Raw genomic sequence first — 14,641 nt, forward strand, 5'->3', positions numbered from 1 at the left:
GAAATGAATGCTCTCCACTTCAGGGTATATAGTTTCCTCATCTAGGGAGCTCTGGAGTAAAGTATGGTCTCAACAACCTCGTTGAGAGACCTGAGTCTATGAGCTGGGCCGCCTCAGAGGCCAGGCCGACAGCTTCCACAACTCTGGACGGAGTGAAGGATTGTCACCCCTGCTTGAGACAGAAGGTCCCTCCTGAGCGGAATCTCCCAAGGACAGCTGTCGATCGAGGAGGGACACAAGGTCTGAGAACCAGGCTCAGGACGGCCAGAACAGGGCTATTAGGAGAAGACGGGCCGGCGAACTCTCTCCAGAGCAATCTGGGAAATGCATACAGACGTAGCATCGTGCATGTCTCTACCATGGCATCCAGCCCAAGAGGAGCTGGGTGTGTAAGGGAGAACCATAGAGGACAATGTGCCATCTCTAGAGATGTGAACAGATCTACTTCCGCTCGACCAAAACTCCACCTCGGGGTGGAGTCTTCATTCACTGGGCCTCAGCGCCTGTTTCGACAGGATGCAGCTAACAAAGTTTCCCATTTGAATTCGCATAATTGCACAAGTTTTATAGGTAATAAAATCTTTAAAAAACAAATTACATGAATGATACATTGATTTCTCTTAATAAAAAGGAAATTGAGTAAGAAGGTGTATAAGGTGTGAGTGTGAATTAGTAATCTGGTATGAAGGAGAAAAATTGTTGGCCCTCGTCACTATTGAAGTTGCCCATCCCTGATTTAATTCCTCAAAATTAAATGCAGCCACATATCAACCAGACAAGTAAAAACAGTCTGGATCCGAGCCACTAGATTCTTTATTGCATGACTTTATTCCCTCGAGAACAAAGCCAACAGGAGCGGAGCTAAAACTCCCGAACTGCATGTTTTTTTACACGTCAGGAAATTTTATGAATGAACACTGTCAGCGCACACGAGAGCTGATGTGCATACTTCGCTTCCAAACATCAACACTCCCGTTTTCCCCGGAAGTCTCCCGTATTTCACACCCATCTCCTGCCCCCCTCCCGTTTTGTTATTTCTCCCTTGAAACTACCGTAATTTGTATGTCCCAAACCGTGTTATATGAATAATCACATTAATATGATTATGAACACAACATTGAGGGACTAACATTGAGAATTAGCCTTGGCTAAAATGTTGTAGTATGGAACATGAACTTATGTAACATACTTGTCCCTATTCAAATAAACTTTAAATAAATATATATTTAACTTTAAATAAATAAATATATTATTCCAAGGTTGTCCAGTTGCAATATCTGGTATGAAACGCACCCTAATCGCACAATCAACACATACAAATTACAAATTTCAACCCATTTGTGAGCTCAACCTGGCAACCTACAACCCAGTTTTTGTTTTTTTGTTTTCTTTGTTTTTATTAAACATTTACTTATGAGATACATAAGTGAAGATCCATAAGCCAGAAAAAGAGACAGAGGTACAGGGACTGTTAAATATTATATCACATTTGAATTCAGAGAAGGAAAAAAAAGGAAGTATCAATTACAAACAATTCTACCCAAAACATAAAATAATAATAAAATAAAGAAATTATAAAAAAAAACTATAAAAAAAACCCATAGAAAACATTATACAAAAACACCAAAAATTTAGCATACATTAAAAGTTTTAGTAGCCTTTTTGTTACAAGAGGTAGATAAAGATTTTATATAAATCTTAACATCATTTTGAAAGTGAGAAAAATTGGGGGTAACTTTCATAGTTTTACATTTGTGGACAAAATATTTTGCAAGCAAAATAATTAAATTGCAAAGAAAAAAATATTCTCAAAAATGAAAAACCCAAACAAAACATCCTTGAAATAAAGCTCAAAGTCTTATATATATACTACAGCAGGCACAAAGTTTTCTGCGTCTGTCTTTTTGCTGCTACAACCGCTTTGTTGCTCCATCACATTCGCAATCTGACACACAGGCAAACAGTATGGTGAGTAAACGAAAATGCATAGACGGACGTTACGCAAAGATGTGGAGAGTCAAAATGTACCTCATATCTATATTTTACGTGTGGCATCGATGCATCGTATCGTTAGTCGTTTGATCGATCCATATTGATGTATTGTTAAACCCTTAGTCATAGGCAGGTAACGTCATGACCAGGGGATGATTATGGGGGGTGCTGGATGGCAGAGGCAGGCTAAATACACATTAATTGCACAGATATTAACATAAATAAATACATAATATTCAATAAAAATAAACATGAATAAAACATAAATTTTTCTTTTTAATTTATTTTTATCGATTGCAAAAATTAACTCGATTAATCACAACTTTTTTTCTGATTAATCACGATTAATCGCCATTAAAAATCTTTAAATCTTACGTTTTTAATATATTTTATAATGTAATATTTTCACAGTTAATCTCCAAATTAATGTAGAAAAAGCATAAAGAGAGTATATTTAAATATTTGTCTAACAGATATAGGAAATATGGCTATACAGAAATTGAATAAAGTTATCTAACAGTTTGCACTGCATACATTTTTAATTATATATTGAGAATGAGAAGGTGACGTCACGCGTATCACTCCGCGTTGCATTGTGGGAAGGATTCGCCATCTTGGTAGGATACGCTATCCGTTGTCATGGTTACTTCGACCGTGAGGCCGAGAGAAATAGCGACAGAGAGAGAGAGCAGCTCGAAATTTGTTTGCATTTTTGCGATAAGGCACAGTTTCTTGGGAATAAATGAAGAAGGGGGAAGCAAAAGGAAAGGGGCTCTATCGGGGGAGACTAAATAACAACACCAAGCAGCGTTATTTAGAGAAACTACTTGACATCAACATGGACCCGTACGACCTGCTACAGAATGGACGAAAGACCCAAAGCACTACCACCTTTCACATACGCTGACATAGTTAATTACCTGGTTTGTTTATGGTATCAGTGACTAACGTTACTGCCTACACAATGCAGGAGTTCAGAAGCTTTAAAGTAACACTAAGTAGTTTTTCAACCTTCATAATATATTTCCAAGACCCTTGTGATGGTACATAGACTTAAAATAAGTTAAATGACACGTCTGCCATAGCCTGACGTGGTCTGTACTCTGCATCGCTTTTACTGGCACTATGTAACTTCAGGTTTCGGGTAGGAACCCGTGCACAAAAAGAACTACAAAATTCGACTGGTTTACGGCATACGTCACTTCCCCCACCACTTCCTCAAATTGCCTGTGGCAATTGCAGACATCCCAAGTCTCCCGGGAATCTCCCGCATATTGATAGCGTCTCCCTGAAGCCCGACAATTAGTTCAAATCTGCCGGAATCTAGAGCGCGCATGCGAGACAAAACATACTGCGCGCATAACATACATAGCGCGAGGATGGCAGAGAGCGAGACTGCGAGAGACCTTGCGAGTGTGCCTCACGAAAGCTAGTCAACCCGCCACACGTCACCCGTCGCCCCCCCGTCAACAATCCAGTCACCAAGATATACCTCCCTGAAATGACTTCTTGCAGATTGGGATGTCTGCCATTGTTGATTCCAGCACGCTCGCTGGATAAACAGCGAGCGTGCGCGTGCGACAGTAGGCTGCGGTAGGCTAAATTATTTACGACAGCAGTAATGGACAATTCCGCTTCCAACCTGTAGGGCGACCGCAGAGGAAAAATTCCTTTGTGTTACTTTAAGTCATTAGAAGCTGAACAAGTCTGTTGCGGCTGGGTGCAAGACTTAGAAACCCCCAAACCTGTAACGTTAAACTGCGAGAGTTCAGTCATACTTGACGTTTCATTCAGGCCTCATTCATATGTGGAAATAAATCTGATATGAATCACGTGCATTTGCACCTGCCGTGCAACGTTAAGCGGACAGATCGGACATTCCCGTCAATGCGAATCGTACGTCATTAAAAAAAGTGTCTTTTTAAAACATTTCGTGATACAGATATATCTATAACAAATGAAACAACTCTAGTTGAATAACAGAGTATTATTTCGTTCGTTTGTGTTAAATAAAAGGCGAACTGTGCTGAAATGTGTTGCTTTTGAAAGCAGGCTTTGCTCGCTGTTGCTGCTGTCAGTTTATTGACAAGCAGTTTCTCTAAGCTGGCTAGCATTGTTATTTAGTCTCTCCCGATAGAACCCGTTTCATTTCTCTTCCTTCTTCATATCTTCCAAAGAAACTGCGGCGTATCAGTAAAATGTAAAATGTAAACAAATACTAAGCTGCGCTGTCTCTCTTTCGCTATATCTGGAATGTTTAGTCGCGCCTCTGTGAAGTTCTGAAGACGTTGCCCCTGGCAACCGATAGCGTCTCCTACCATCATGGCCGACCGGCTCAGACCCCGCCCAAATCGGCACGTGACTCCTCACTCTCAATACAGATTAATCGTTATTAAAGTTACAAAAGTTCTTTAGTCAAGAGCAGTGAGTGATTTTCTCTGTTCCCTTTGTTCTTTGATTAACTTTACTGACAGAAAGCTTCATTGGCTACTGTCCCTTTAAGACCAGCCGCTGCTGACAGAGACACGGATCTCACACGCGCCTCATTCTCTCACAGCTCTTCACATTTAAGACTTTATTTAACTCATTTAACACTGTTCAGTCTGCTCTTATGACGATACTCGACAAAACGGACATTTCGGCATAATTGCGTGTGTTCGTGTTCATTCAACTTCAAGCCAAAAGAGACCTCGATCAATTTGTTTTGGCTTGAATAGTTTAAAATAATTTGTATGAATAAAAGCGCATTATATAATGTAACGCCTGCCAAAGGATGACAGAAATAACGGATGCTGTTTTAACGGATTAAAAATATTAATTGCGTTAATATTTAACACAATTAAATATTTAATTGCGTTAAATATTTACCACTGAGTCTTCTCCTCTACCACTGACGCTTATTCAACTTCCCGCGTCTACCTGCGGAGACGTCAACAGGGCAACTGGGTTGTAGGTTGCCAGGTTGAGCTCACAAATGGGTTGAAATTTGTATGATGTGTTGATTGTGCGATACAAGATCTGGCAACTGGACAACCTTGGAATAATATATTAATGTGTGATTATTCATATAACGAGGTTTTTATTCATCGATATTATCCTGTCAAAACGTTCATGGTGTCAAAATTTAAATTAAGTATAGATGCAAATTGTACTTTTTTTGATTCACAACCAGAGACTATCTTACATCTTTTTTGGCATTGTGATCATACAAGAAAACCTATGTTATTTGTAAACATTGCCAGTACCAGTCGAAATACTCGGGAAATACTAGCCTACTTGTTAGTGAATAGGAAACATGGAATTGAGGAAAGTACTTTGGCTGACGAAAAACAGCCTCTTTCACCCCCCATGATGAACTTTTTTGCCCAGACATTGGCCCAAAACTCCAAAAAGAGCAAATATAGCCTAATAAAAACTCAAACTCAAACTTCATGCCTCCATATTCATGAATTTAATCATGAATTTACTCCTTTCTATTGCTAATTTTCAGTGGATTTGTACCAAAATTGGCCCATAACATCTACAAACCCTGTAAAGTCACTTACTAGATTTCAGTGTTAACACCATTATCCAAAAAAATTGTAAGACATTTGCTGGTGAAGACACCATAAAGTAAACATTATATTGGCAATGGTTGTTTTGCATCACCAAAAACTTTCTAACCATCATTGCCATATTTCCAGTGCCACCTACTGCTCAAAAGTAATAAAGCTGATTTCATTTAACAACACTTGCATTCCAAAGGCTAATTTTCTTTAAGGATTACATAGACACAAACAATTAATGTGTTCCAATTACATTTTGTGTGTTAAATTATAATTTTGTAAATGCAGCTTTGAATTGTAAAGTTACATCATAAAGTTTCAGTCTTTAATTTTTTAGAGATAATTTTGTAAATGTGGTATTAGATTATAAAGATTCCAACTCAAAGAATGATTTAACCTTATATGTATGAGCGACAAACTGTTGTTTTTTTTAAGATGTGGATGAATGTGTTGAGCGATCAGAGGTCTGCGGTCCAAACTCAATCTGCTACAACACTGTTGGGAGTTACAATTGCTCGTGCAAGAGTGGATATAATGTAACAGACCCAAACCTCCCTATAAACAGCAATAACACATGCAAAGGTATGACTGACCAAAAAAAAAAACTTAGAATTACAAATTCATGACAAAGAAAATTAGTTTTGGGAGGCGTATAATACATTTTTATTAGTTTGTTTATGTTGCACGTGATGCTTTTCAAAATCTTAATTTTTAGTAGTTTGTGTTTAAAAATGTTTATATTATACTTTCTAAATCTGTATTCTCTTTGTATAGTTATTATGTTAGTGTATTATGTTGTGAGATACTATTTGTCTTTCATGTTTTGTGTGTATACTGTATTTGTATTTATTAAATTATTGTTCCCCTCTAGATATAGATGAATGTCTGGTCAGTCCATCTGTATGTGGTCCAGATTCCAACTGCACAAATGAAATAGGAAGTTACAATTGCTCATGTTTGGATGGATTCACTGTAACTAACTCAAATCTCACTCTCAGCATCAATAACACATGTAGAGGTACAGTTTAGATTTGTGTTTAGTCTAACCTTTCATAATTATCTAGAATGTATCCATATAATATTTATATTGAATTTTGTAAATAAAGCATTGTATTGTAAAGATGACAAGGAATGAGATTAAACTGACCCAAATTGTTCTTTTTCCCATAACTTCCTTTTACTAAAGATGTGGATGAATGTGTTGAGAGATCAGAGGTCTGCGGTCCAAACTCAATCTGCAACAACACTGTTGGGAGTCACAATTGCTCGTGCAAGAGTGGATATAATGTAACAGACCCAAACCTCCCTATAAACAGCAGTAACCCATGCAGAGGTATGATTGACAGCTGAAGCCCTGAACAGCTAATATTTGCAGTGCCTAAATCTTCTGTCACATGGAACCTTTCCCTTTACCAATAATTTTTTCAGATATTTATGAATGTCTTGACTCAGTATCAGTGTGCGGGGCGAACTCTCACTGTTACAATTACAATGGAAGCTTCTCATGCTTTTGTTGGGAAGGATATAACGTCTCAGATGGGAATAAGGCGATTACCAAAAGTAACCCATGCATTGGTAAGTTTGCTCTGTCATATTCTCTGTCATGGTTTTTGAGTTATTGTTTATTGGAAACTGCTCAAGTTTGGATTGCTATATAATTTAAAATATGTCAATAATAATTTTTTGTCCATATATATTTTTAGGGAAAAAAATTATTCTCCTTTAAAAATATATATACATACTCAAACCTTTTTGTGATTCATACTATTATTATTATTTATTTATTTATTCATTTAGTTTTGCACATGCAGTTTGGACTTATTCGTTTAGGGCTTAAATACTATTTTTATCCAGCATTCATTATTTGGGAGATAAGTTTCAATTTGTTATTGCCTTTTGTGCTTTAAATATTCCAGTTTCTGGAGACCCTTTTATATTTTCCTTTTATATAGACAAATCAATGCCATGAGATGATAAATGTTTTTCGTGTCTTTATGTGTTTGTGTTAAAGAAAACTGTTTTTAATTACCACTTTAATATTAATACATACCACTTGAATGTCTGGTCAGTCTATCTGTATGTGGTCCAGATTCCAACTGTACAAATGTAATTGGAAGTTACAATTGTTCATGTTTGGATGGATTCACTGCAACAAATTCAAGTCTTCCCATCAGCATCAATAACACATGTAGAGGTACAATCTATTTTCAGATCTGCGTATACTAATGTCACAGAAGTCAACTGAAGGCGAGTTAAATTGAGAACCCATGTGCAGCTTTTATTAAGAAAACTTGAGCAAAATGAACATGAACAGCAGTAACAAAGTTTAGAAGTTTAGAAACGCTGCCGATCCGTTTTTCGTTTTGAATCTCCGGAGGGCGTTTTAGTGTAGACGGGTCAAAGCAGAGGACTATAGAAACGATGACGTAGTAGAGGCTCACGCTCGGCTCTATGATTGGGTGTCATCAGTCATGGCATATATCTTTGCTAGCAGCTGTTGTACAAGTAAATTCTGCATTTTACAACGCTATAACTGCCTACATGCGCCGGAGTCAAGCTATTATTCGAGCGATCTGTGACAATTCCCGTGTGCAGCGGCGGCGTTGACCATACATGTAGGCCTGGTTGGGCCTACTAGCTGATAGCAAGTCAATTCTGCTACAAAGGAACACTGTTGGGAACCACACTACACCAACGTAACTATTGGGCCCACCCACAGGCGGCCTAGTACGGCTAGCTACCTGTAGCGGCTATAAAGTATGTCCCACAATGTTGGGACTCACCTCCGAGGAGGCCTGTTTAAGGCCTACTACCCACCGGTGAGCCAACTGCCTGAACCACCAAGGCCAACCATTTCTCTCGAGAAGTGGCCTACAGCGCCTTATTGGGGGCTGCCCATACAAGGAAGCCTGCTGAGGCCTACTACCTGATGGTGCAGCCTTCGTTGGCAGATAAGCTGTTTACACAGCGCCTACAGCATCCTGGTGCCTAATCACATTGCCCATGGCAGTGTACTCAGCAAGAGAGCTTAGCACCCTTAAAAACAAGGGGAGTACAACATACGACACTCTGGCTCAACGGAGGCCCCAGTTAGTCAGGGGCCTACCATCTATGCATGGGCGTCAGCTCAGGGCAATGCTCTGGCTACAGGGGAGCGTACTTCGACCAAAGAAGAAGTGAAGGCTTATTTCATACTCGACCCGAGCCATAGTGGTGCGAGGTAGGATAAATAGAACTGGGAGTGAAGTACTCAGACCTACCCTGAATCACAGGGGAATACTCACACCTCACCCTGAGGTTACCAGGGGGCGGGCCTGCCAGCGGCTCTAGGGGTGACAGAAATGTATCTGTGGCCAACCTAGGGGAGTGGGGCTTGAATGAAAGCCAACCACCTACAACCCGGCGCTCGAGCAGTAGCTCAGCAAGGTAAGTGAAGCCCATACTGGCGGCCTAAATCCGTAGGCCAGTTCTGCACGGCAGGGTCGGGCAGGTTTAAACCCAGTCTTCTTCGTGAAGCAAAAGACGGCCTAACCCTCCTCAAAAGGACTTATATACCACGGAGGCCTAACTGAGGCCTACCACGTCCTTATAAACCATCCTCTGCACCACGCTGCATTACTCTAGTTACCCCAGAATGCAGAGAAGGGGGCGGGCCTTGGCCTAACGACTCCCATGGGAGGAGGCTGATTATACAGGGATGCCAGAAACCTACATTCACAAAGTAAAGGTTCAGAGGAAGAAATGCTAATTTTAGCAGAACGCCTCTAATATCCCTGGCACAGCCTAGGCCAGCTACAGAGGCGGCCCTGGTGAGGGCCAGCCTGTAAGCATAGAAATACAGAAATACAGCCTGTATTTCATTTCTTCCCGATCTGTATGAGATCGGGAAGAAATGAAAGGCTCACCTGAGCTGGTGGTTCTATGACCGGGGAAAAAACGCTTTCATCGCGAGCGATTTCTCCCCCAACGAGCAGCCATGGCAGCTGCAGCCTGCCCGCGGCGCGTTCTATAATACCAACCAGCTCAGCATACACGGGGCAGGGTGGCTGAGAAAATACAGGAAAATATCTTATTATTACCACCCTCATCAGCCATCTCCTGTTTGTCCGGGAGAGCGCTTGCTGCCGGACTAAGTTTTCCCCTTTTTTTTTTTTTTTTGAAAAACTTCATCCAATTGCAGCTTCTCATCAGCCGCCGCATCGTCTGAGAGGATTACATCCCTCTCAAGGCGATCGGCGGGCTTCATCTGTGACATCCAGACGCTGAACCCTCTTCTCTCGAGAAGAGGGACAGGCGCAATCACAATTTGTACAGGCAGTTCCCTCGAGAACTGCCTGTGTGCGTCTTCCTTCCCAGACAGAAAAATGCACAGTTCGCGTGTGCCACCCGGCTTCAGATATCTTGAGGACGGGTCTGCACACTTCTGAAAGCATTTCATAATTACCTGATTTTCAAAGCAGTTACAGACAAAACAGTCCCTGAAGACGAAAAGATGATTTGTCATGTTTGCAAGGCGCCCTTATATACTTCCAGGTCGCACGTTAATCATTCACGTTAATGATTCACGGGCTGTCGCCGGTAAATGTGATTGACGTGATTTGATAGTGATTTCAGACACCTGTCATGCCTGAGGCGTTCCCCATAGCGTCGATGACGTATTGTTGAGTTCCCTTCGGAAGGGAACTAGTTCAGGCAGAGGTCAAAATCCAGGCAAGCAGGCCAAAACAAGAAACAAAACACAAGGTAGAGAGAACGAGAACAACCGAAGTGTGGTGACTGTAAACAAGGACACCGTAACAAACACAAGGAACAGGCAGGCATACATACAGTACACACAGAACTAACAAGGTGACGGGAAACAGCTGAGTGCAATAATCAGATAAGTGACAGAACAGAATCCTGGGAATTGTAGTCTAATGACACCGTGAGAACGAGGACCTCTAGTGATAACCCAGGGAAACACAACTAGACACTGTGACATAATCGACTCATGTATGCCTTTAACTACATTTTTAATATTACAACCTCTTTTCCATACTGCTCCGTCATCTGCATAAAGAGCTAATCCTATTCCTGGTTTTTAAACTTTCAAATAATTAAATTAGACAATATTGGGTTAATTGCACTACCTTGCGGAGTTCCGTTTAGAATGTTATATGGAGCTGATAGTTCTTATCCAATTTTAACCTGAAAAGTGCACAAAATAAAAAGTCTAAAACCCAGTTGTAAAATGTTTCACCTATTCCAATTTTATTAGCAAACCTTTCCTCCACAAGGTGTCATAAGCTTTTTCTATGTCAAAGAAGACTGCAATCATGTATTCTTTATATGCAATCATGTATTCTAACTGCTTTCAAACACCCCCCTGCATATTTGTGTAAATTGTGTTTGTGTTCTGAAGACAGTCGAAGGTTTGTGTTTACAATGCGTTTTGCAGTGTTGAGCATAGCCAACCACAGTCTGTTGAGCGCATGAATGCAATGGCATATCGGAGGAATTTACGTAAGTGCAGAATCCACGCAATCAAGATCAGCGGTCCGGCGCTTGTTCACTGGCTGAAATCTGATTGTGAATACACTCATAACCAACAAAGTTGAACAGTTGATCATGATGTAAGGGGTTGGGTACCGAAACTCGGTGCCAATAGGGGACCGGTTCCGACGTAAACGGTAGTAACCAGACCGAATAAGAACGACAATTTCGGTGCCTGATTTCGGTGCCTGACTTAATTAGGCACACACGCACACACACACACGCACAGTCTCTTCTGTCTCGCATGCGCGCTCTTGCTCGCAAGGTTTGGCTGCATTTCACGTGTAAAATTACGCGTCAGAACCATAGACAGTAAAAGAAATGGACACAGCGACCCCATAGACTTCAACGGAGAAAAGTGAAGTCAAATAGAAGCACTCACTTCCTGATTGCCAAGCGCACTGCGCAGGCTCAAACTGAGCTTGAAGACGTAGTTGTGACGTGAGCAACCTGACTGACAGTTGTACGCCTTCTAGTAGCGGTGCCAAGATTAATCTGAATCATTCCCTTCTGAATCTTGCAGAGCCGGAGATCGTGAGTATTAGCTGTTCATGAGCTCGCAGCAGGAGCAACTTTATGACTCTCTATGGGCTTCTCCCTTGACTTAATGCCTCCACGTCCCCCGATTGCGCGTGAGCTTCTACATCTGTCTTTACGGTCATTTCTCTTCTATGCGACAGAGAGTCGCGTGTTATGACCCAATCGTTAGCCTATTTTTACAAAAACTGCTTCTACGGGGCCACAATGTAAGATACAAGGTAATGGAGCATTTTATACATTGTCGTGTTTCTTTAGAAATAAATAATGGACAAATGGAGTCTTTAAACGTCTCAAATATAAAGTTATTCGCTGTCAAAGTGACGCAAAAATGAATAGGAGTCAATGGAATGCTAACAGCAGGTTAAGGCTTGTTAGCCAATGGCGGCGCCCGGGGAGACTTCAGTTTCCGGCTGGTGGATTACCCCCTTGGGGTCAGAACGCCCTCTGGGTGTGCCGATGGTCTGAATCCATATAGAATCAAGCCAATTTATGAAATGGATGAAATGGATGTGTGGCGTGCGTGAGAGCGTGTGAAAAGGGTCAATTGCGTGAGTCTCACGGTCAATGCATGAGAGTTGGCAGCTCTGCCTGCTAGTAATCTCTATTAATCTCCAGTATTATTACATTGTTTGATACAATATTGTTTTATTTGATATTATGTAAATGTGAATTTTTATTTTATATTGGTTTTATTATTATTTGTATTTATATTGTTTAAAGATTTAAGTTAATATTGTGTCCAGTTTGGCCCTGTAAATAAAAGGGTATTATTTTTTGATAAAGTGTGTGCGGTTTCGTTTTCTTAAGTACCGTTTCAAGAACCGTTTAAGCACCGGAACCGTTTAAAAAATACCGAGTAGGTACTGGTATCGGATAAAACCCAACCGATACCCAACCCTGTTCATGGTGCAGTATAGTCAGATTAGACTATAATGGGTGTTTTCGCTAAAGAATAGGAATTTAGCTGAACAAGCGTTTGACAGTTTGTTAATAAATGGAGTGCACATTGCTCGCTTTCTGTATTCATAGACAATTTAAATAAATATTATGGTTCCAATGTTGCTATTTTGGGTGCGGTTCGGGATGCAATCTTAGGCCCCGTTTACACGAGAACGATTCCGGGTGAAAACGTAAAAATATTTTATCGGATGTGCCTTTCGTTTACACGGCAACGGCGTTTTGGGGGCTTAAAAACGCAAAAAAGTGAAACCCCCCTCCAGAGTGGAAATCTTAAAAACGCTCCACCGTCGCGTTCCCGTCTAAGCAGTAAAAACGCAAATCTGCTCACGGTGGCTCTCGTCGCGTACGCATTTACTTCAAAGGCATGCGCCAGTACAGGAAAATAACAACCAACATGTCAGATTATTTCCATACGTCGGACCTTCAAGTTGCCCTAGCAGCTCTGAAAAACATACAAGTCTTTTCAGCAGTTGTACAAAATATTCTAAGATATTGGTGTTCTTGTGTGGCAGTGCTTCACATTGCCACCACTGATCTATATAATGACTGGATAGCTCATGACGTTCTAAACTGCCACCAGGCAGTGAAGCCACCGGAAGTGTTCGAGCGGCCATCTTACGATTCCCTACCAGCAGAGGGCTCCAACAGCCGTTATACAGAGATAGGTAGCTCCGACGGCACTTTTAAGATGACCCGCTGCGCATCAACAAGTGTAAAACGAAGATCACAAAAGGATCTTGAAAAACTGCTCACAGGTTGTACTTTAAGCCCATATAGTAATTTATATGCACAATTGTCGCTATTTCCGTGTTGTTTAAAAAAAATGTATAGCCTACTATGCATTCTTTCACAGACGTATTCAAGTTTAAACCCAATAAACGTATTATTCAATGCATTACTTCTTATAAATTTAATTAAATGCATATATTTAATATTTTCATGTATATCCGTGTTCAGTTTGACCACGAACCATGCGCTGTCACTTTAATTCAGCGCCTGCAGCACAAACGATCTCTGCACGCACCGCACAGGACGGGCATTCGCGTGCAGTGAAAGCTCCAACCTGTTGACATGGGTATGGTAAAAATATGCACTGCAAACGGAGTAGGCCTATGTGTAAACCCCTTATTTACACTGCACACATCTGCGGCGCATTATGGCCCCGACAATGTTTTATTCCTACCTTCACGCGGTGTCAACTCACACCAGGAGCATTTCCACGTGATTTGCCGATTTGTGGGCGCGATCAGCTCCAGTAGCCGTGTCGCAGCTGTAAACGCGCCGCAGACGTGTGCAGTGTAAATAAGGGGTAAATAAGAGGTGAAACAGGTGTACATTAACCCATACAATTTGTATTATGCTTTTCCTGGACATGTTCTTGCTAACTATTTAAATACTTGAACAGACTACTGATCTATCTGTAAAACACAATCAGAAAGAGCTAAATTTTAAGTTCACAATTCACATATACTTAATTTTTAGTAAGCAGGAATAATTTCCGACTTTAAACAAATACCCATTTAAATGCTTAGGATGTTTGCGTTGTAAGACTGTTCAGGGAGACTTTAGATTTAAAGACGGTGTCTCGTTATGCAATGTTTTCTCAGTCAAATCATACAATTTCCTATTGATTCAATTGAACGCGCGAGCTCACTAGTGAATCACAATATGGCGGCGCGGTGGCTTCACTGTTTATGACGTCATGAGCTATCCAGTCATTCTATATAGATCAGTGATTGCCACCTAGCCGCCTGGAGTGCATACTACATCGAATTTCACACACTTTTGCGCCACCATATGCACGCGGATTTCCCAACCATAACGCTCGTCTAAACGCAGAATAAAAAGTGATAACGCAACGCCACTTTTGCGTTTTCTCTTCAGATCGTTTCCGTGTAAACATAGCCTTAATGTTAAATTGGTCGAATTTAGGAAGGAATTAAATTAGTGCTGCTGTCGAAAAGCAAGTCAAACCTTTATTGCGTACAAACCTTTGAGATACCCAAAATATGGTGTTGTGAGCTTTAGCGAGATTACACATATACGTTTTATTCATAATTGTAGCCAGAGGG

General features: G+C 40.8%; 1 protein-coding gene across 1 annotated transcript in view; it reads left to right on the forward strand.

Annotated features, from left to right (window-relative positions):
* LOC130103056 (fibrillin-1-like) overlaps positions 1-6,887 on the forward strand; it is a 190,998-nt gene extending 184,111 nt beyond the window's left edge. Inside the window, exons 22-23 of the mRNA XM_056269241.1 lie at positions 6,409-6,555; positions 6,724-6,887. Of these exons, the coding sequence (XP_056125216.1) occupies positions 6,409-6,555; positions 6,724-6,887 (311 nt within the window). The remainder of the gene's footprint in view (positions 1-6,408; positions 6,556-6,723) is intronic.
* Positions 6,888-14,641: the final 7,754 nt, after the last annotated feature.

Source organism: Rhinichthys klamathensis, unplaced genomic scaffold, assembly GCF_029890125.1.
Source record: "Rhinichthys klamathensis goyatoka isolate OS25496 unplaced genomic scaffold, OSU_Roscu_1.1 h1tg000281l_1, whole genome shotgun sequence".
Classification (NCBI taxonomy): domain Eukaryota; kingdom Metazoa; phylum Chordata; class Actinopteri; order Cypriniformes; family Leuciscidae; genus Rhinichthys; species Rhinichthys klamathensis.